This window comes from Protopterus annectens, chromosome 2.part1 (assembly GCF_019279795.1).
Source record: "Protopterus annectens isolate FY-2018-M chromosome 2.part1, PAN1.0, whole genome shotgun sequence".
Taxonomy (NCBI): domain Eukaryota; kingdom Metazoa; phylum Chordata; order Ceratodontiformes; family Protopteridae; genus Protopterus; species Protopterus annectens.
The window spans coordinates 667,209,029-667,233,962 of record NC_056729.1 but is presented as its reverse complement, the minus strand read 5'-3'; the positions used below and the strand labels follow the sequence as shown (position 1 = coordinate 667,233,962).

The following is a 24,934-nucleotide window of genomic DNA, read 5'->3' as shown; positions in this document are numbered from 1 at the left end:
TTGTTTCCAACCTCCCACTTTTTTGCTGTGGGAATCCTGCCATATTGTTTTTATTGCATCAGTGAACCATGATGAACATAGTACAGCTCTGTCCTCTTACCATAAATGTAGATGTTATATTGTCTTCATTGTTGCATACCCTTCATTCCTTCCTTCCCTTCTCTCCCAACCAAGGGTTGGCGTGGGCTCCCCTTTTATCCTCAGGATTGCCACCCCACTAGTTTAGGGTTCAGATACCCCTGTACAGTAGCCCACTAGAGGCAGATTGGTTGTCTTATGTTCCTGACCAGGAGTTCAATGTGTGGGGCCCCAGTTCTGAGGCGGCAAGAAAGACCTGAAAATATGGTGCTGGACAATGATTCTTATACCTAGACGTGCTACCATCAGGGAGAAGGCATCCACCAAGCCTGGTGGAGGAGATAAGTCTTTGGAATTCAGGCCAGCCCGGTTCTTCCTCAGCAAGGAAGTCACATGTATTTATCACTGCAACAATAAAGACTCTTAACATCTACATTCATGGAAAGTAGACAACTGTATTTCTTTCCCATTATTATGCTGTGTTCATTGAATCGTTATCATTCTGGAGTCACATGATTGTTTTCATTTTTGATTTTCCTTAAAAAAATATTAATTTTTGCAGACATCTGGTGAATTTATTCATTAGATAGTGGAACTGAGGTAGGCAAATTACTATGTATGTTATATTATTGGCTAAGAAAGCGTTTTTTCTTCATCCTAGAACACAATGTATGCTTTCTTTTTCTTGGTTCTTTCCTTATAGCTTATATTGCTCCTCCTTTCATCATATCCCTTGGTTTCACTATCAGCCTGAACCAGTGAAAAAAACGATATTTACCTTCTGAATAATGCTGATATTGATGGGGAAGCAGTATGTAATCTGGATCCCACAGATATTGTTTTACATGAAAGAGATACCATTTAGCCATTTTTTTTCTTCAAACGTAGATATTAATTCATTGTTTGGTAGTACTTTCTTCATCCAGGGGCTTTTTAATTATTGTGGGATCGAACCCAGACCCTGGAACCATTAGGTGGGTTGCTTAATTTTTGACCTGCCATGCTGCTCGAGCCTGAACATCTCCTAGCAAGCAGCTGTATAAGGCAGAGAACCAGTGCTAGATGGGATGTCAGCCTGTTGAAAGATCCATGAGTGTGTGTGTGTATATACACACACACACACACACACACATATATGTATATACGAGGCAGTTTATATAACTTCTTGTTCACCTATCAACATACATCTGGGATGAAGGAAGAAACTGGACATCCTAGTGAATACCTATACAGATGCTAGGAGAATGAGCAGCCTTCACACAGAAGGCACCTTAGCTGGAGCCAAACTGGAGAACCAGATGATGTTAGAGTAATGCTAACTGTAATTTTGTCCTGGAGTACGATATGCAGTGACATAATAATGTGTTTGAGATCCTCAGCCTTCAGCAAGAGTCATTGAAGCAACAGACCTTCCCCTTTCCATTTATAGAGGAATAGTCTTGAAAATATTTAATTCTTCTTCCCAACCAGGTCAACAGTCTCAACCTGTGATGGCAGCACCACAGATATACAGTTTACATCTGCACAGATAGGACTCTTCAAGTTAACATTTTATACTGTGATTTTTCACTATGTTGCACACAAGAAGCCCTTTATATCCAGTGTTATTTATCTTGGTTATGAAGGTATTTAGATGAGTAGCTTTTGGAGTGCCTTAGTGCTATGAGTGATTTTATGAGATTGCCCTTCATCCTCTAGAAAGATAACTGTAATTTGGTCTGTGAAGCTCAAAAAATTGCTACCTGAAACTGGATATTTTTCCTGTGTTTGAGAGGTTGAGAGGGTGTCAGGTTTATCCTTATCCTCACATGGATCTAAATCAATGGTAGTCCCTTTGACTAAGGCTGTAGGGGTGTGGCCTGGAGGCTAGTGATAGCTACAAATGAGCCAGCATACCTGAGCCTGAAGGCAAAATCATTGTCTTAGAAAACTACAGACAAAAACTTATCTAGGGGTAGGCCCAGTGGTTTCCAGATAGGTGGAGGCAGAAACTGAGATTGTTTAGTAGTAACACAGAAAGACATGATTTGAATAATGCTGGTACCATTAGTGAATTACTTAGCTTGTAATACTGCCTTAATGCTTCCAAAGATAAGTTGGGTAGACAGTGCATGATTTGTTTGTTTGATAGGGTAAGAAAGAATGCAAAAGGAAAGAAATGTGCAGTACAGGTACCAACATGGGGGGGGGGTAAGGTATGCCTGATTTTAAGCTGTGTGTGTGGTTGTGTTTACATTAGGCAGTTGAGTAGGGACAACAGTGAAGGTTGGGTACAGGGAAATGGGAAGAGTGTTATTTGTATGTAGTGCAAAGGAAGGTAGCAGAGTTGCCCCAGTATGCCCAGGTGTCTCCTGTCCACTTGGTGAATCTGGGCATACTGGGGCAATGCAGCAACTGCCTCATGTACACAGATAATCCTCTCCACCTACCACCCAACACTACAACTTGTAGGAGATAAACTTACATAGCCAACCTGCAAGCAAAGCTCTCTCCAGCCAAGATTGTGCTAGACAGTCAAGAGGAGAAGGTTAACACCTGCACTACACCTCAAGCAGCAGATAGCCCTTCAAATCCCACACTATCAACACCCACACATAGCAACACTAAACCCACATATGCGGAGGCCCTTAACATTAACCTGCCCAAGCAACAAGAACCTCCGAAGCTGAAACGCAAACAAACACCAGTCACAACCAAAGTGACACATAGCTCACAACACCAGTGTGCCACCCAACAACAGCCCCTAAAGCAAGACAATGTACCCAACACCTTAGTCATAGGTGACTCTATAGTCAGGCACACTGACATCCCACTCACCAGGCTGAACAAGGAGAAAATTACAGTCAGCTGCCTGTCTGGTGCCAGGATCCGCTACATAACGCGTGCACTCAAGTCACTCCACAAGAAGTACAAATATGACTCTGTCATTGTCCATGTTGGAGTGAATCACTTGAGACATACCTCCCTGGACTACATGGAGAGACATTGAAGAGCTCTCGGATCATGTGGCCCAGGCAGGTATGACCCTAGCCCTGAGTAGCATCCTACCTTCGCCCAGAGTGATACCACAGTACAAGGACAAAATGATTGATTTCAACAATTGGCTAAGCTTCTGGTGTCATTCAAAGGGGATCCAGTATCTGTCTGCCTGGGATGACATGATCAACAAACCACGATGCTTTGTCAGAGATGGTCTGCACCGGTCATCCCTGGGATTCAGGTTACTGGCTAAAGCTTCTGCCACCCCTATAGTGCCTTTTTTAGGCAAGGTTCAAAGGACAAAACCACCACCGTAACAGATAACAAGCATGCAAAATCTGAAGGTAATGCTACTCAATGCTAGAAGTCTAAATCTCAAAATGCACTCTCTCGAGGCACTCCTAAAAATGGAGAACATCGATATCTGTGCAGTAACTGAGACCTGGTTCAAGGCACCAGAGAGCACCCCTGCAATACCAGGCTACAATTCTTACCACACTTTTCGGCCACCAAACCAAGACCAAAACACTAAAGGTGAAGGAGTGTCCATATTCACCAAGGATATTCTCACCTCCAGGCTAGTTGCCCAACACAATGCATCTGAAATTCTCCAGGTGCAACTAACAATAGGTAAGACTGCAATCCAAATTGTAGCTTGCTACAGATCCCCCACCATGCCCCAAGATTCTCACTACACCTTTCTAAACATACTGGAAAATATTAAGATACAACCAAACACACTAATACTGGATGATTTCAACTACCCTGCCATTAACTGGGAAAACTTACGCGAAAACCAACACCTTTTCCCAGCAGTTCATGGAATTCATAAATTCCAACGCCCTGGATCAACTAATCCATTGTCCCACCAGGGGCTTCAATATCCTAGACCTGGTCATTACCAACATGGTAGATAGATGCTCCACACCAGTGGTCACCCCCTCATTGGTCAGGTCTGACCATAGGCAAACCACCCTTGACATCCACATCCCACCACCACCCCCCAGTAAGGAAACCTCAGTAAAAAACTTCTCCAATGCATCTTCATGCTACTCAAGTCAGAAGTGACAAACGTCATGACACCCATGCAGATGGGAGCTGAAAGTTCGACTTCTGAATCCTACACTAAGGCACTGTACGAGCACATCCACTCATGCATGAATCATGCCATCCCAAATAGAACCAAGAAGCTCTCCTCCAAAAAAAGGAAGCCAATATGGTGGTCCCCTGCCATAAACAAACTATACAACAGAAGAAAGAAACTGTTGCAGAAAAGAAGAAAATCCCAGGATGCAAAAAACTCCCTTACCAGCCTCAGTAAGAAGCTGAGATCCCTCATACAATCCTCCAAAGCTAGCTACAAAAATAAAATTGCCAAAGATTCCAAAGATAACCACAAGGCATTTTATAGTTATGTCAAGAATCTAAATGGCAATGCTCAGATATGCTCTGAGCTACAACAGAATGGCATTAAATACACTGATCCCAAAGATATTGCCAATATCCTGGCAGATCGATTTAGTGCCAGCTTCACCCCCCTCTCACTCCCTAAAGGGCACATCTCAATACCAAAAGATTGCCAAATTCCGGTAAACACGGCCACACAGGTTGAAACCGCACTCTCCAAAGCTAAGAGTACAGCATCCATGGGACCAGATGACATCCCGGGCTGTGTACTGCATGAACTACAATATGAACTGGCACCTCACCTAAGTGTCATGTTTAATCATAGCCTCATCTCAGGCTCCGTGCCCACTGAGTGGCGCACAGCTACAGTTATCCCACTACACAAGGGAGGATCCACCTTGGATCCCGGGAACTACCGGCCCATCAGTCTGACGAGCCTGATCTGCAAGGGCATGGAACGCATTATCATGGAACTTATAAACAAAGACATTGGCAACCTTCAAACACTGGACCCCACCCAGTTTGGGTTTATAAAGGGCCGATCTTGTCTCCTGAACCTGATTTACTTCTTTGAATCAGTCTCCAGAGCTGTGGACAAGGGTAAGGTGGTCCACACAGCCTATCTAGACCTCACCAAGGCCTTCGACACCATCCCCCACTCTGGAATCATAGATAAACTTACTAAACTGGGCATAAATCCCTACTTCACTGGATGGGTTGCCAACTGGCTTACTGACAGAACCCAGATTGTAAAAGTAGCCAACTCCAAATCCAGCTCCAGGCAAGTGACAAGTGGAGTACCTCAGGGTTCAGTCCTGGGACCGCTCTTGTTTGGCATTTACTTCTGTGAAGTACAGGCCAACACTAAGGGACTCTGGCTAACAAAGTTCGCAGATGACTGCAAACTGGGAGCCATTATTAAATCCCCAAATGATGTGGATACTCTACAAAAGGGCCTTACAGAAACAGATGCCTGGTGCCAGAGCCATGGGCTCAAGCTTAATGCCAAGAAATGTATAGTTATCCCCTTTGGAAAAAAAACATGTACCCATGAATTACCACATAGGTGGCAGGACACTAAACATTGAAAGTGTGATGAGAGACTTAGGGACACAGGTGGACAGTGGTCTCACCTTTGATAACCACATCGCCACAACAGTCAGGAAATCCTTCTATGTGGTACACCTCATCACTAAGGGCTTGTCATCCAGAAAAAGGAGGTCATTGTCCCACTGTACTCATTCCTCATTAGACCCATTATAGAGTATAATGCCCCATTTGGTATGTACCTCACAAGACATCTGCAACAGCTGGAAAGGCCACAGAAATACCTCACTAAAAGAATCACAGGCCTAAAGCAGAAGCCATATGCTGACCGTCTAAAAAAAACTCCAGCTATAGTCTGTGGCATATCGTCTACTCAGGGGCGATCTCTGCTTAACATACAAGGCCATGTCAAACCCTGAGCTGCTGGACATGCTCCACTTAAAGAAATCCCAATCCCTCAGAGCCACATGCTCCCAGGATCTAAACCTTGTCATCACAATGCACAAAACATACTGGAGGGATAGGTTCCTGATTCAGAGACTCCCCATACTCTAGAATAGACTGCCCATACATGTCAAGCAGAGTGCCTCATTGGCCCTCTTCAAAAGGAGCCTTGATGATTGGATGGGAGATAGGAAATTCACCCCGGGGATCATGTCAGTCGCCCTGCTAGACAGGGGTCTTAGAGAAGTAAATATTGTGGGAAGAAATATCCAGGGAATTGTTCTGGCTAGGCTTGCATAGGTCCTATGGCCGATAGCCTAGTACCAACCTATGAACCTATGGCTACACCCCAACATAATAGATGCAGAAGTTACACCTCCCAGCTATGCCATTTAGATAGTAGATAGACCAAAAAAAAGGCAGAGAGATAGCCCTTCTGTATCCTTCCATACTCAAGATTGCACCCTACGCAAACAGTATACCTGCATTTTCCAGTGCCGGGATCCTAATAACCTCCCTGAACCGCAGTGATACAAAAAGAATATGTATCATTGTGGTATATATTCCACCTGAAAACAACATACCTTTCCTGGAAGATGTATTATTATCTTGGACATCACAAAATATCAAACAAGAAACAGTCATCCTAGGTAACACAAATATCGGTTGGCATTCTATCGCAACTGACTCTCCCACCAATAGCATTAATCTGTATGGTTTTGAACAACTAATCACAATCCCAACATGATACATTAAAGACTTCACTTCCCATTATATGCTGGATTGGATTCTAGTCTCTCAGTCAAAAAACTTTTCCTCTTCAGGTACACTGTCTGTCCCACTCAGTGACCATCTTCCCACATATGCCATCAGAGCCAGTATCCACCATCCAAAAACACACTCACTGAAATCCGTTAGAAACACTACTAAATTCAGTCAAGAGATATTTAATTATTCACTCTGTAAAATAAACAGTCCAATATTTCAATTCTCCCTTCCTAAAGATACTCAATACTCTAACCCCTGTACAAACAAAAGGGGTAAAAAATACAAGCCCATAGATAACCAAAGATTGTATTAACTTAATGACAGAAAAAGATCTAGCCTGGAACACATGGAAACTGAACAAAACTGAACAACATCTTCTGTCTTTCAAAATACTCCACAATAGCTTAACTAAATTAATCAGCAAAAGCAAAAGAAATCCTACTACTCACACCTTTAGCTACAACATAAATGCAACTCCAAATAATTATGGCAGTCAATGTGCAAAAAAGAGCACTCCGCTTCACCCAGTGTCCCCATCACTGATAGCAGAAAAATGTAATAAACACTTTATAACATCCATAGCTGACATACTGACTACTTACACTAACAGGACACCCACCTACTTTCTCTCTAACTCTAACACAATAACTCATCGTCTAACTCAGACCACACCACCACCAACACACACAACCAATGCAAGGGTAACCAAACCTATTTCTCCTTTTAGCCCATACCCGGTTCAACTATAAAAAAAATTACTGCTCAAATTAAAATCCTGCTCCAGATCTGCAGATAAACTCCCACCACAATACTTAAAACTTGCTGCCGACTCTGTCACTTATCCAGTCAGCATCTTCATATATAGATCTCAATCTGAATCGATAGTCCCTTACCATATGGAAACTATTACTTATAACCCTAATACATAAAGGAGGAAACTCCACGAAAATAGTAAACTTTTGTCCCATATCATCTCCTATAGCCAGAATTCCTGAAAGGTGTATCCACAAACAGTTTATGAAATGCCTACTGCAGAAGAACTTGCTTTCTCAAACTCAGCACAACTTCTGGCCTGGACACAGCACATCTACAGCTCTGCTATCCTTTACAGAGACCATAAATAGGGCTAGAGATGGATACCTTGTATCCTCATTGTTCCTGGACCTCTCTAAAGCCTTTGATACAGTCTTGCACCCCTTACTCCTTGATGCCATGTCCAGCCTAGGTTGCTCCCTTATCCGAGTACAGTGGTTTTAAAGCTATCTACAAGACCAGAAGCAAGCTGTCAAGTGGTCTAACCAGCTTTCCCCCTTTCTCCATAACCCTACAGGAGTCCCTAAAGGCTCCATCCTAGGTCCCCTACTGTTTAATATAGTCACCAATAATTTACATGCCTCCTCTTCCCCTAGAACACTAATTCAATATGCAGACAATTTCCACCATAATCTGCACCTCTTGCACTCTCACAGTACTACTCAGTAATAAAAATCTTTCACTGCTTTTGAATCAGGGCTCACAGATGCCCAACTTTTAATGAATCCCAAAAGAACCAAACTTAGTCTTTCACCCCAAAAATACCACCCTCAGCTCCGACCAATTTAACATCCACTCAGCCAACAACACTATCATTGAAAGAGTACAGGAAACACAATTACCTGGTGTAAATATTGATGACAAACTCACATTCAACCTTCATATCCAGGAAAACATAAAGAAAACCCACAAAAAACAGGTCTTCACTACAGAAATAACCAATTCCTTACCACAATAACCAAGACTACCCTAGCAAAAACCTTCCTTCTCCCCTCCCTATTTTACGGTTCTTGTATACTCACCAACCTTCAAAACTCCACCAAGACAAAAGTGGACCAATGCTATAACAAAGTGTCAAAGTTTGCCACTAACGCCAAATACCATAAGCACCCCTGTAAACCACTATGGGAACTAAATTGGCTTGAACTCTCCAACCAGCTAGTATATATCCAACTGTCTACTATACATAACTTAATTTACAAAGCCACTGCTCGCCCTGCCCTGGATAAGCTTGTCAGATACTGCATACCAAGCAGATCACTCAGATCAGTAAAAACAAAAATCTGCTAGAAATCTCCAAACTTTCTAAACAACCAGGTCAGTGTCTTTACTCTTGCTCTGTTTCTAAACTATGGAATTCTCTCCCTTCAACCACCAGATCAAGCCCCAGCCTGCCACTCTTTAAAGCCTCTCTAAAAGCGCACCTAAATAAGTCATGGCTCTGTGCATGCTTAACTCCAGGTTAATCTCCCTCTACCTCTCCTTCCTGTGCCCCACCTTACTTGTTCTCTGCAGTCTCTCTTACCTCCCACTTTAGACCTGTGAAACTTCACTAAGAATTCTCCTTCCCTCCCCCAACCTTACATTGCATTCTGCTTTCTGTCTCTCTAAACCCCTCTAAATTTATAACTTCAAGAAACTTCTATGCTATTTCTCCCCTTCTCTAACTAAAGCTATTTATTTAATCTAGTGTAAACCTATTCTCATGTGTTCTGACTGAAGACTGCTCTCAAACAATCTGGAAATATAATCGGTGAAAAGTATAATTCTTGGCACTTTAACTTTTCAGAGTTCTGTGTTGTCTTAATTTTTGCCTGAATTGCTTTATATATTTGCTGACTGAATTATTTTATATGTTTGCTGGCATTGTTTTTTTTTGTTCCTGGTCCCCCCCCCCCCCCCACATCATTTCCTTGGTGGTGTTAAAGTTTATAAAACTGGTCTAACAGCTTTTTTATCTGATTGCTTCAAGGCTTGCTGATTTAAAATAGCCCCCGTTTGTAAATTCATGCATACACTATTAGACGCTCCTTGTGTTCTGACTGAAGAGTGCTCTCAAACAATCTGGAAATATAATCTGTGATAAGTATAATTCTTGGCACTTTAACCTTTCAGAGTTCTGCGTTGTCTTAATTTTTGCCTGAATTATTTTGTATATTTGCTGACTGAATTATTTTATATATTTGCTGGCATTGCTTTTTTTTTTTTGTTCTTGATTTCTTCTGAAACTGGTTTTCCCCCTATTTCTGTGATGGTATTAAAGTTTATAAAACTGGTCCAACAGCTTTTTTATCTGATTGCTTCAATGCTTGCTGATTTAAAATAGCCCCTGTTTGTACATTCCTGCATACACTGTTAGAAACTCCTTGTGTTCTGACTGAAGAGTGCTCTTAAACAATTTGGAAATATAATCTTTGATAAGTATAATTCTTGGCACTTTAACTATTCAGAGTTCTGCATTGTCTTAATTTTTGCCTAAATTACTTTATATATTTGCTGACTGAATTATTTTATATATTTGCTGACATTGTTTTTTTTTTTGTTCCTGATCTCTTCTGAAACTAGTTTTCTGCCTCCTACCCACCCTATTCCTGTGGTGTTTGTTATAGTTGGCGGCTTTGCCGTTGCCCGCCCCTACTGTACATTTGATCTGGGACACTCCTCCCAGTCTAGTGTTCATTCTACCCGTTACAGAGAGAACATTGGAGAAGGCCAACTCACTTAGGTTCTTAACCTTGAATTATCTTCTGCTCCTCCTTCCTCCCTTTGCACTTTACTAACAAAAAATAACTAAAAATTACTAACTAAATAAATAAATAAATAAAAATGTCCTTGTGTTCTGAGTATGCTTCTCACCTGATAAGTATATATTTTTTGGCACTTCTTAACTGTTCAAAGTTGAATAAAGCAACAGTTGAATTTAGTTCAGAATACATTTCGAATAAATTGCATTTATTTAAAGTGTATTTGCTTTATTTTTAGTGTTGTTTTAGCTGCTTTCTGGAAAAAAAAGCTATGCTTGTTTCCTGCCTTTCTGTAACTAGTCTAGTCCAGATACAGATTTATTCTGTCCAGGGCTATCGGTAGGCTTCTGAGCCCCCCAAGCCTTTCTGTGTTGCAGGGAAGCCTTCTAGCTTATCAGTGGGGGTGGTAAGCACTAGGTAGCCTATGTACCACAAGAAGAGTGGCTTTTGGCCCATAAATTGTAGTTTATTGGCCGTTTGGGCAGTTTTTCCATCTCTTTCAACTTTCTGGTTTAAAAGCCCGCATTTGCATTTGTTTTCCAACCTTTACTGTAACTAGTCTAGTCCAGATACAAATTTGCTGTATCCAGGACTGTTGGTAAGTTTCTGAGCCCCCCAAGCCTTTCTGTGTTGGAGGGAAGCCTTCCAACTTACCAGTGGGGGTGGGAAGTACTAGGTAGCCTATCTACCACAAGAGTGGTTTCTGGCCCATAAATTGTAGTTTATTGACCATTTGGGCAGTTTTTCCATCTCGTTCTACTCTCTGGTTTAAAAGCCTGCATTTGCACTTGTTTCCTGCCTTTCCTGTAACTAGTCTAGTCCAGATATATATTTGCTGTATCCAGGACTGTTTATAAGCTTCTGAGCCCCCCAAACCTTTTTGCGTTGGAGGAAAGCCTTCTAGCTTATCGGTGGGAGTGGTAAGCACTAGGTAGCCTATCTACCACAGGAGGAGTGGTTTCTGGCCCAGAAATAGTAGCTTATTGGCTGTTTGAGCAGTTTGTTCCACCTCTTTCAACTTTCTGGTTTAAAAGTCCACATCTGCACTTGTTTTCCCACCTTTCCTGTAACTAATCTAGTCCAGATACATATTTATTGTATCCAGGACTGTTTGTAAGCTTCTGAGTGGTGCCAAAGTGTGCTCTTCAATTTTTCCCTTAGATCTGCTAGTTCTCTCCTCTCTTGCACTTTTACTAGCTTATTAGTTTAGCACTTTACCAGACTTCTTGTAGCAATTATTGTAGCACACAAATGCTACCAGCACTAAATGTTCTACAAGGAAACAGCTCCAGTATTTATTAATGCCCACCCCTCCAGGCATGTCTAAAGGCAAGTTCCCTGTGTTTCTTCCTATTTACCTGGTGAACTTGGGCATCCTGAGGCAATGTAGCAACTGCCTCATGTACACTGGTAACCCTCTCCTCTTACCTCCCAATGCACAGACTTGAGAGATGCACTTGTATATCAAAATTGGAAGCCACCACTCTCCAGCCAAGACCGGAATAGCTGGTCAAGAGGAGAAGGTCAACACTTGCACCACACCAAATGGAACACATAGCCCTCCAGAATACACACCAGCACCGCCTTCACATAAAAACAGAAACCACACAACCACCTTTGTGGAGGCTCTCAATAAAAATCTACACAAACAGCAGAGACCTTCTAGGCAGAAACCCACCCAACCACCACAACACTAATGACGAGACACATAACTCTCCTAAACAGTGTGCCACTCAACCAAAGCCCCTAAGGCAAAACAACATGCCCAACACACTAGCCATAGGTGACTCGATAGGCACACTGATGTCCCACTCACTAAGTCGAATAAGGAGAAAGTAACAGTCAACTGGCTGTCAGGTGTCAGGATCTGCCACATAACCCACACACTCAGGTCCCTCAAGAACAGATACAAATATGGCTCTGTCATTGTACATGTGCTTGTGAATGAGACGTACCTCCCTGGACTACATGAAAAGAGACATGGAGGAGCTCTTAGATTATGTAGCCCAGGCGGGTATGACCCTAGCCCTGAGCAGCATCCTACCATCACCCAGAATGATACCACAGTACAAGCAGAAAATGATTGATTTCAACAATTGGCTAAGTTTCTGGTGTCATTCTAAGGGGATCCAGTATCTGTCTGCTTGGGATGACATGATTGACCGACCTCGATGCTTTGACAGAGGTGGCCTGCATCTGTCACCCCTGGGCTTCTGGATACTGGCCACAGCTCTTGCCACCCCTATAGTGCCTTTTTTAGGCGGTGTTCCAAAGACCAAATTATCACCATAACAGCTACAAACAAATGCAATCTGAGAGTCATGCTGCTCAACGCTAGAAGTCTAAATCTCAAAATGCACTCGCTCAAACCAGTCCTTGAAATAGAGAACATCGACATTTGTGCTGTAACAGAGACCTGGTTCAAGGCAGCAGAAAGCACCCCTGCACTACCAGGCTATAACTCATTCCACACCTTTCAACCCCAGAACTTGGACCGAAGGCAGTGGTGTTTCCATATTCATGAAGGATGCGCACACCTCCAGACTTGGTAGCCCAACATAACGCATCTGAGATAAGTGCAGCTAGCACTGGGTAAGACAGAAATTCAGGTCATACCCTGCTATAGGTCCCCAACCATGTCTCAAGACTCGCATTCCACGTTCCTAAGCTCCCTGGAGAATATTAGGATCCAACTTAATGCTCTCTTACTGGGCGACTTCGATTACCCCTAAATTAACTGGGAAAACTACTCCTGTACCAATACACTTGCCCAATGCTTTCTGGAATTCATTAATTCCAATGCTCTGGACCAGCTCGTTCTTACCCCCACTAGAAGTAGCAGCATTCTTGACCTGGTCATTACTAACATGGGCGACCGTTGCTCTACACGAATAGTCAACTCCTCTATGGTTAGATCCGACCACAAACTAATCACCTTGGAAAACCACATCCCTCCCACACCCCATTTCTCCAAAGCTAACGTTGGGCTCGTAAAAACAGAGGTGTCTAACTTCACGGCACCCATGCAAATGGAGAATAGTTGCACGACCGCTGAATGATATGCCAATGCACTGTATGAACCCGTACACAAATGCATGGATCTCGCCATACCCAATAGAACTAAGAAGGTCTCAAAAAAAAAAAAAAAAAAAAAAGGGGAAGCCAATCTGGTGGTCCCCTGCCATAAACAAACTACAACAGAAGGAGAAAACTGATGCAGAATAAGGCGAAGTCCCAAGACTGGAAAAGCTCCCTTAGCCTCAACAAAAGGTTGAGATCCCTCATCAAATCCTCTAAAGCTAGCTACGAAAACAGAATTGCAGCAGATAGTAAAGACAACCACAAGGCCTTCTATAGTTATGTAAAAAATCTCCACGGCAATACGCAGATTTGCTCTGAGCTACTGCACAATGGTACCTCCTATACCGAGCCAACAGATATTACCAATATACTGGCTGACAGATTCAATGCTAACTTTACCCCCCCCCCCCCCCAAAGGACCAATCACAATACCAGTAGATTGCCAGGCTGCACAAGTTAAAACAGCACTGTCCAAGACCAAGAATACAGCTTCTATGGGACCTGACAATATCCCTGGCTGTGTTCTACATGAACTACAGAGTGAACTGGCACCTCACCTGTGTGCCCTGTTCAATCACAGCCTCACCTTAGGCTTTGTCCCCACCAAATGGCATACTGCTACAGTCAACCCTCTCCAAAAAGGAGGAGCAACTACAGACCCCGGGAATTATCTCCCAATTAGCCTGACGAGTCTGATATGCAAAGCTATGGAACACATCATCATGGACCTAATAAGCAAGGATATAGGGAATCTCCAAACACTGGATCCTACACAGTTTGGTTTTGTAAAGGGTAGATCATGCCTGCTCAACTTAGTCGACTTCTTTGAATCAGTCACCAGAGCTGTGGATGAAGGCAAAGTGGTTCATACAGCCTACCTTGATCTGGCCAAGGCCTTTGATACCATTCCCCACTCAGGAATCATAGAAAAACTCACTAAGCTAGGCATCAACCCCTATATCACTAGGTGGGTTGCAAACTGGCTCACAGATAGAACCCACAGTATGAAAGTAGCTGACTCCAAGTCAGACTGCCGACCAGTCACAAGTGGGAGTCCCACAGGGTTCACTCCTGGGTCCTCTCCTGTTTGGTATCTACTTCTCTGAAGTCCAGGCCAACACAAAGGTACTCTGGCTGACAAAGTTCGCAGACGATTGCATGTTGGGAGTTAACTCCCCAAGTGATGTTGACATCCTACAGAAAGACATCAATGACTGGTGTCAGAAATATGGCCTTAAGCTCAGTGCCTAAAAATCTGTTGTCATCCCCCTTAGGAAAAACCCGGTTCCCTTGAATTACCACATTGATGGTAGTCCACTGAACACAGAAGGCTTTATAAGAGATCTGGGAACACAGATTGACAGCAACCTCTCTTTCGCCCCCACGTTGCCACTGTGGTCAGAAAGTCCTTCTGTGTGGCACATCCCATTACTAGCGGTTTTGCTTCCAGGAAGAAAGTGGTCATTGTCTCCCACTACTCTTCCCTCATTAGGTCAATCATTGAGTACAATGCCCCATTTGGCATGTACCTCACTAGACGCTTGCAACAACTGGAGAGGCTGCAGAAGTACCTCACAAAGAGGATCCTAGGCCTTAAACACTTGTCCTATATGGACAGACTAAAAAAACTCCAACTATTCTCTGTTTCATATCTCCTACTTTGAGGTGATCTCTGCTTGACTTAGAAAGCCATGTCTGACCTAGCTCTGTTAGAAATGCTACATCTAAAGAAATCCCAGTCCCTCTGCACCACACGCTCCAGAGACTTCAACCTCATTACCACAATCAATAGAACATGCTGGAGGGACAGGTTCATAACCTACAGACTGCCCATGCTATGGAATAGCCTTCCCATACATGTCAAGCAAAGCACCTCACTGTCCCTTTTCAAAAGAAATCTTGATGAGTGGATGAGAAATAGAAAATTCACCCCGGGGATCACTCCAGTGGCTCTACTCGACAGAGGCACTAGGAACTAAAGTCAGGTGGCACGATGCCAGAGTAATCCTATGGGCTAGGCTTGTAAAGGCTCCAGGGCCATTAGCCTAATACACACCTATGAACAAGATACTGAGCACATCAACTGTTATCTTCTCAAGTAATCTATTGTTACTATGTAATGTTTTAGAAATAGTATTTTAGAAGTTAAGTCAAATTTTAAGCAAAGCTAAGCAACTGGTCATTTTTTCAATTATAATCTGCTTATAATGTATTGTGTAAGGTCTTAAGTAACATTATTTATTTAAAAAATCGTATTATGTCTGTATATGTACCTAAATGCATTGTTTTCAAGTCTTAAATAACATTGTTGTAAAAATTACAATTCATCTGTGTATGTACCTAAGCAAAAAGTCACTTACAGCCACCGACAAACAAGAACTCCAACGATAAACAGTGCAGTCACCACGTATTGGAGCATACAATAAAATACACTTTAAGAAAATTCAATATAATAAGAAATAAAAGTAGATAAGCACTTTCGGTTAAAACATTCTTCAGATCTAAAGTAGTATAGTTGAGAATCAATTATCCGAACTAATTGGGATCTAGGGTAGTTTAGATAATCAAACATATTTTTGATATGTTATCTTTCTCACTGGTTGATAATTGCACTGCGATTGCTCACTGTTTCTTCACTTTCATTATTTCTGTAAATGAATTCTGTAAAACTACCCTTTTTGACTGGGTTCATAATGAAAAAGCCTAATTGAACCTGCCCATAATCCTGGGTAACAAATAAAATAAATAGTATCAGAAAACCTTGCCCTATTTTGGCCAAATGTATGGACAGTATAGTGAAAGGTAATGGTTTCTGATTATTACTGTACCTTCAAAACAGTGCAGCAATTCCTTCTGTGTGTCCTACACTGGCCAATTAAATCTATTTTATGAAATAAGTCCAACTAGGCTGCTTCACTGCTGTCGCTGCATTTGAAAGAACAATTGCGTTGTTGCTGGTTATAGCTATTGCAGTCTGTTGCCACTCCTCCCCCTACCTATATTGCATTCTTGGCTTTGCTTTGAGGGCATAAAGGGAGATGCAAATCCTAGTTTACTGTAAAATCAGCCAGAGCTTTGTCTATTACATGTAACGGTGAGGTGGAAACTGCACTGGGCTTATTGAAATTTTGGGACTTATTTACAAGAAAGAGTAAATTTTAAGGTAAATAAAAATACTGTAACTTGAATTACTGCCGTTGTAGAATGCTTTTGGCATGTTTATTAAACCAGTATTAAAAAGCTGTATATGTATATTGTTCTTAAGTACTCTTAGGAAGACTGCATTCGAATAATTGATGTTTCAGATAATCAACTCTACTGTACAATGAAAGCATCCATTTAAAGGGCTATAAGCCAATCAGATTCTACATTGCAGCCAACACCCCTTAAGAATTGGTTTAAAGGGAACTTATCCATTCAAATCAGACAATTTTTCTGCTTGTAAATCTGCAATCCATCGAAATTCAGCAGTCTATGTGTAATATCTCCACATTTTATACTGGGTACAGTTATTTGTAAAACCATAAAGATAAAACTATGCAATTTAAATTCATTAATTTGTTTCACTAAAGCATTATTACTACTTTTAAGTTGAATGTCTTTGATGTGCTGAAGAATTCTTTCTTTGAGTTGCCTGTTGGTCTTTCCAATATAAAAACATGGACATTTGCTGCAAGTAGCAGTATAAACCGAGTTTTTGCTTGTACAATCTGTGTTAACTGCGGAATATATTTAGTGTGAAAACTAGGATGTATAAAAACATTTTCTTTATTAATACCCGCAAGCCTTGCACGATCTACATGGATAAGTACCAATTCTCTGACTTAGAACTGGTTTAGCGTAAAGATATGAATGATAAAGCCTTTGCTTCAAGTTTTGACTGTTTTTAAAAATAATCTGCGGTTGTTCATCTATTTCTTTGATCTGTCCTTCAATTGTTAATAACTTCCAGTTGCTCTTAATATCCTCACAGATATTACTGACATCACTTGTGTAAGTTAATGTGACTTTAGTTCTATTAACTGTGTCCACTATAGAAGAACATTGACTAATACAGTTCTTATAATGACCGGAAAAGTAGGAAACACCTTTAGTCAATCTTAACTCAGTCTGTGCCACCATCACACTCTTTCATTAGTGTTATAATCTCTGGCCACCAGTTGTTGAGTGAGATTATCAGAAACTTATAGCAAATGCTCTATTGTATGCAGTCTTGAAGTTCTAACCAGCTGTCCTTTCATGATGTTACAATAGATATACCAAGGATGCATGCTGGTTCTATGTAAAAGCTTATTCTTCCAGCATGTTTTCCAATGTATGTTAGTGGCAAACTTAATATGTTTGTGTACAAAAATATGCACATCCAGAAAATCAATTTCCTCACAAGAAGCCTGCAGTGGGAACTTAAGGAACCTGTCAGTCTCTTCCATATAAGTTGCAAAACTCGAGTTGCTCTCAAGTGCCTCTCCATAACAAAAATATGTTGTCAGCAAATCTTTTATAATAGGCAATATGTTGATAGAATTCATGAACAGGAGTAAGTACAAAGTGTTCCTCCCAGTCAGCCAACACAAGGTTGGCATAACTGCTGGCACAGGGGTGCCCATCGCTACCCCCAGTTTTTGCCAAAAAAATCTATTTTTTTGTAAACAAAAATATTATTCTCTGAAATGATTTCTAATAACATACAGATGCTATGTATAGTATCTGCATTAAAACAATTTTTCTTCTGCAGGTATGATCTAACATTCTCTATGCCATAACCATTAGGTATAACAGTGAAAAGACTTTTGACGTCTGGTGTGGAGAGCAAATATTGAGTATTGCCAGAATCAAGGTTCATAAAGTTAAACAATGTATCTAAAAGTGCTCTGTCTTTCAGTACCATAGGAGCACTTTTCAAAACCATTTTTAATTTCTCTTCAATATATAAAGACACTGGTTTAGTGACCCAGCCATTTCTCGCCACAATCTGTCTTAACAGCGGATCACTCACATTTTTATGCAAACCTTTAATGATGGGAATCTTAGGGTGTTGCACATACAAAAAAATCATACACTTCTTTGGTGATCATCCTGCACATTAACGTATCATAAAAAGTGTTATTGACATTAGCTATCATCTTGTTAGCCTTGTTTTAGTAATTTTCACATAAGTGTTATCTTCTTGCAACAAGTTAATCATTCTAGAATCATAATCTTTCAAATCCATAAAAACAATACTACCTTCTTTGTCTGCCGGCCTGATAACTAGTGATGATGTTAGTCTTCATTCATTCATGACTGATGGGTTTCAGTGCCATCCTCAAAACCAACTCTGCCGATATACAAGCTCACGGAAGCCAGAAATTCTTGAGCTAAAGTTAACCATAGTGCCCTTCTCATCTCCTCAGATCTCGTTTGCTGCATACAGTTTCAAGACACATAAGGCCAGCTCTCAAGCTAAGTGTTCTGGGTTTTTTCCTCAATATTTGAAATTTAGCCTTATATTCTTCTATAATCCTTCCTTTTCTTAGTCATTTATAGTTACAGATAATTCCCTTTCCATCCAAGTGAAATTTTCTCCCCTATTTTACCTTTTTTACCTTATTGGTATTTCTTCATACCATTGTTGGGACAGGCCCGTCTCTTCATATACCTTTTGGTATTCTAAATACTATCATTGGTATTTCTTCTCCCTTCCCTGTACCCTTTGGGTATATTTCTATTTACCATTGCTGGTAAATTATAAAAATAAATAAATAAAACAATCTTCTATCTGCTTGTGTGTGTGTATCTCTAGTCGCATAACAGGATATTTCATTGTAGCTAAATTGCTGTTTAATTGCTATTTGATTGTTCTTGTCTGTATTCTTGATAATTGCTGACAAGAAGGGCACTATTGGATTTAAACAGTGTGACAAATGTGGAAGGAGGATGCCAAACCCCAATGGGCATCTCTCCTGCGTATATTGCCTAGGAATACCACATTAAAAGATTCAACCTCCATGCGAGCTCTGTAAGGGCTTTAGTGCCCACACCTTAACTGAGAGCAAAAACAAGTTACTCTTAAAGGGTCTCTTGAAAACCCCTTTCTCGGAGGCTTCATCTGAGGTGAGGGTCTCAACCCCTCCTAAAAAAGAGACGAAGAAGAGGAGCCATTTAGTTCCATCGTGTCCTCAGTCCCAGGCTTCAAAAACTACTAAAGCCCAGGTTCATACGGAACCGAAAACTAAACAAGCCAAGATGACTTCGACACCTGCTTTGGCAGCGGGGCCTAAAACTCCATCCATGGTGCTGTCCTTGATTACTGAACTGACAACCACTATTCCCACGGTACCAACAGTTTCCAGGGTACCAGTGACCCTGTCGGCACCAACAATAGCTTCTCCCTTGTGCCAAAGGTCAAGACACTTGCTAGGACCTGATATTCACTGTCCATTGACCACTTTGTTGAACAGCAGCTAAGTCCATTCCTTGACTGACCTGAATTTCCATCAGGGACGTCAACCCGTTTCATCAGGAGCCTTTCAGAGCTCGATGTAGTGAGACTTGTGGATCAGCTCCTAGCAGCCAGAGGCATCCCAACTCCATCTAGGATCTCCCACCCACCCGGAGCATGATATATATTTATATTTATATATAGGGCTGGTTATGTTGCATGGAAGTTATGGGTCTGACTGTGCCTCAAATGACATGGGTTTAATTAACAGCCAGGCACTGGAGGAGCCAGCTGAGGAGAAAAGGAATTAAGTAACTGATTTCAGCTTACATATCCTGGCAAAGTCCTGCCACAAGAACGTGAAATGGGGAAGGCTTAGAATTTCAACTCTCATGCCAGGCTCATGAGGATGAGAGTCTACCAAGGACTGTATACACAAGCTGGATCAGTGCTACTGGTTGCTGTAATCGTAACTGTTTTTGCACTGTTTATTACCACCAGCCCATGGCTTTGTACATATGTTGAATACAGCATTGTTCACAATAACAGAGTTATATAGTTGTACTTATTCTAGAACCTGCTAGTTGTGAATCCTGGCCAGACAGAGCTGTTGAATGGAAAGTATATTTTTGAAAATCTACAGATTCAACATTTCTGTAGAGAGTAATATTTGTGAGTGAATCTTAGGGCAGCACAGTGATGCAATGGATAGAGTTGCTACATCACAGCAGGGTCTTCAATTCAGTTCGCAGCTGGAGTGCCTTGTGTGTGTGGTTAGCATGTCCTCCCTGTGTTTGTGCGGGTTTTTCTCTAGGTGCTCCGGTTTCCTCCCACATTCAAAATATATGTATCAGGAAGTCTAAACTGACCATAGGTATGAATGTATGCATGTGTGATATGCCTAGGAAACTCTGCATATAGCAGTGGCTGTCCACAGGGTCATTTTAAGATTAGTCTGCAGGTCTTAAGAGAATGTGTGAGCATTGCATTATCTAGCACTGAACATGCACTGTATAATCATTTTTTCCTGTGCCTAATAAACTGTTCTGGTTTGAAGTTTATAAGATAATCTAACCATTTATCCCTTGTATTATTTTTTTCCAGGACAGTCAAACAAAATAGCTAAGGAAGCAGCTAACAGATGGACAGGTGTGTATTTCTTAATGAGAATGCCTTAACAATAAGAGATGCATATATTACTTTAGTTGTATACTAAAGAATAGATGCTGTACTTATGGTTGACTGACTCCTATCTTAATTATTTAAACCACAAGAAACTGAAATCAGCATTTTATTTACAGACTAATTTTCAATAAATCTTTATGGCACAGAATTAGTTAAGTAGTATTTATGAATATAGTTATGCAACACTAGATATTAAGAAGTAAAGAGCAAGATGGACAGAACACAGAACCCTCATTCATTAAGATTGTTCTTGTCATCAGGTGCAGCACATATATATTTTCCCATATCTGGATAACTGCCTTTTAATGGCTGTGTTTCTGTGTAAGTTGGTTGGAACTGCTCATGTTGGTGATTCTCTTCTGGGAGTCTGGATTTCTTCATTGCCTTTCTAAATAGAACATCTTTCTAGAAGCCTTGCTGGACTCAGTGTGAGATGGGATATATCATCCTAGACAAGATTCATTTCGATGAGCACCATCACAAGACTTCCTTTTGCCTAGAATCTTTGCATTATTCTGTATCGTATATCAATCAATATCCTGATGGTGAAGAATGCATCACCTTACCTGAGGAAGTTTCAGCATTATCTCAGATATCTTTTGAATATGGCATACATCCTTCAGATAAGTTGCCGTTTCATTCCCTGCTTAATTAAGGAAATCAGTCAGCTATTTTCACTGGTACAGGAGAATTTATGCAAGCCTTTCAGTCTTCACTGCCCTGCCCCCCAACTTCCCGATAGCATGCTCATTGGTACAGGTACAGAGCTCTCCTGGAAACCTGGTACTTTCAGGGTATGCAGTCCCCCTCATGTGGGTTTCAAAATATTGTCAAGTGATGTTTGTTGTTTTGACAGTAAACTACTTCAGAGGGAAATCTAAAGGTGAATTTTAGACAACACCACAGTTGAGTGATAAGTAAACAAGAAACATTGCTTATACCAGCTGTACAGGATGGCCATGAAGCTGCAGAAATAGGCTTTGGTGAAATTATGTTCTCCTGTTAGATGAACCGAAGCTAAATAAATGTCACAGCAGAGTCATTAAGTCATCTGGTGAATATTACTAAGGACCATGAGTAACAGCTAGATCTGGAAATGTTGGCTCTCCTGATATAGGCGAGACCCAGAGAAGGATCTTTTTACAGCAGACTGTGGTACTTGGTTTACCCTCCTTCTGCTTATTCCAATAATTCTATTAAAGGCAAAAAGGAAAGGTTATTATTGATTTTAGTGACATTTTTCATGAAGATAGCCATATGCTTCTAATTCAAATAATGAAACTACATTTAATAGAAACAGAAAAGTAGGAATATATTGCTGAAACCTTGATTTACTGAATAAGACAAGACTAATAAACAAAATCCTAAAACAATGTTAAATCATTGTTTCAAATATATGGTACGTACCAAGTTCATCTTTTAAAAGCAAAAATAACATTAGTTTTCTAATCCTTTATTGGTGAATTATATTCAATAAATTCATGACGTCACCTTGAAATACTGACAGAAATCACCAATAAACTGTATCTCTTTAAGCTAGACCACAGCTAAACAGCAGTTTTAAAATACTGATTGGACTGTCTGCAACATGAAAAGTGTGGCAAACATTTGATGTTATGTTGTCCTATCTCGCCTTCATTCTTGATGGTTGGGTTCAGAACCAAGCATCGGTTCCGACTCGGCCACATAAAGCTCAAGAGCTTTCACTGGCTTGAGGCTACACCCTATCCCAAGATGTCTAGTGACAGTTACCCAGATCTCATTTGCTGCTTTGGGATTGCTTTTTCGCTGGCTCAGGCTAAGTTCTTTCATACTTTGCTTTTTGTGTGATTTTTAGTAGTTAAATCTTTGATAATTTAACTTTGTTAAATAGCTTACTGTTTTGGGTGCTTTTAAAGCGTGGTTGTAGGTTCTTCCTCTGTGTTTTTGCTGCTTCGGTGTAGGCCGTCATTCTTTCAGGCCTTTCCCCTATCCCGGCTGAAATTTAGCTTCTTCTTAAACTAATCCGTTTAAGTTAGAGGATGCGTTTTTGCCCCCCCCCCCTTTGCTTAGCCCATTTTTAGTTAGAGGGCTGTCCTTTCCTGTTATTTCCTTAAACTTTGAAGGTTTCGCCATTTAAGTTAGAGACATCTCCTCAGTTTAGAGGAATCCGTCATTTAGAGACCTCACCTCTAACCCTCTCTCTTTTTTTTTTTACATATATATATATATATATATATATATATATATATATATATATATATATATATATATATATATATACACATATATATATATATATATATATATATATATATATATATATATATATATATATATATATAAACTTTGTTTTTTCTCTCTTCCGGTGTTGGTTTTGTTTGAGTTAAACTATACTTTATAGTGTGTCTTTTTTGTACTGGTTGTGACTAATTTCCAGGATGTCTAAAGATCCTACTAAAGAGCCTAGACAGTCTGGTTTTAAAAAGTGTGATTCTTGCACACAAAAAATGTCTATAACAGATGGACAAACTAGGTATGTTTACTGTTTGGGAGGCATTCACCTGAAGGATTCCTGCTCTATTTGCCACAGCTTTAGTTCAAGGGTCCTGCAGGAGCAGAAAAACAAATGAATAGTTGGGCTTATTAAAGGCGTCTTTTGAAACGAAGGGAATCAGGCCTCCAAATGTAAAACATCAGCCTCTTCAGCTCCAGTTTCTGAGCTGACGAAGGGACAAGAGAAACAGGTTACTTTGGATCCGAAGTCTGTCAAGTCTCCATCGGTTCCACCTGAGTTATCGGAACCATCTCAGAGCCAAAAAAGGAGATGGTCACCGTCCTTGGAGCCGGTCTGTTTGGTGCCACAGTCTCCTCTGCTGCATTTGGTGCCAGGTAGCCACAGATCATCTACTCATTCCTCTCGATCATCCAACAGCCTATCGGACGATGATGTGGAGCGGGTGGTTAGGAGATTGCTTCGGACACCTGCCATAGTAACAATTTTCTCGAGCCCAGCCCAGAAGGACATGGAGCCAAATACCGAATCTTACCTTATGTTCCATTCCTCCTCTAACTCATACAAGTTCGGAGACAGAGTGCCTGGAGATCCTTGTGATGGAAACCGTCAGGCCCGAGAACCATCCCTGGTGTCTCAGTTCTGACCTCCGCTTCGATCTCATTGATGTTGTCTTCCATCGAGGGAGCTGGCAGCCAACACTCCCTCGTCATTTCCGGGGGGGGGGGGTTGAATCGGACCCTTGTCAGATCCGACTCTTCACTCGGGGCTTCGGCGCAGGTGAGTTTGGTGCCCACATCAGCCTCGGAGCCATCATCCTTGGGGTGGGGGAGGTCTCCCGGTTCCTCGGAGCCAGAGGCTCCCTCGGGCCAGGATCATGGCACCTTCGAGGTGATGAGAGTGTGCTCTCCCCCGACACTGCCCCTGCCTCTGCTGTAACTACTCTTCCCCTGAAAGGGTCAGTGTCAACCTCAACACCATCCCTCCAGCCCAAGTGTAGAGAGCCAATGCCCCAGGATGCCCCAATGGGTGAGACACGCTCTTCTGAAACCTCTGCAGGGTATCCCTCTGAGGAGGTCCCTTGGAAGAGAACGTGTAAGGGGAAACACCTAGACTCTCCCTAGTCCGTCACGTCAGATACGGACTTAGAGGATTCAGAAGGGTCCCCACAGTCACCCTCTGAGGATGTCTCCTTTTCAGACATCTTAGAGAGCCTGAAGCAGAGAGATGGCTGGAAGACCCTCTCCCCTTCTGAAGATGAGTCTGTATACCTGGAGGCATTCGGCTCTCGACCCTCCACCCCTTGGGTATCTCTGCCTTTTGACTAACTCCTTGGCGTAGTCAGTCAAAAGGCGTGGGGCTCTTCAGAATCCATGGAACCTGTTCCGAGGAGGCCAACAAGTTTATTACTGCCCCGGATGATAAGCAATTCTTGACCAAAGGTGTTTCAGTAGATGCTATGGTGGTGGCGGT

The 24,934-nt window shown here is 41.5% G+C and overlaps 1 protein-coding gene across 1 annotated transcript in view; it reads left to right on the top strand.

Annotated features, from left to right (window-relative positions):
- Positions 1-20,960, top strand: part of MND1 (meiotic nuclear divisions 1) — a 937,304-nt gene extending 916,344 nt beyond the window's left edge. The window contains exon 8 of the mRNA XM_044063493.1: positions 20,887-20,960. Coding sequence (XP_043919428.1) covers positions 20,887-20,960 — 74 coding nt within the window. The remainder of the gene's footprint in view (positions 1-20,886) is intronic.
- The last annotated feature ends 3,974 nt before the right edge of the window (positions 20,961-24,934 follow it).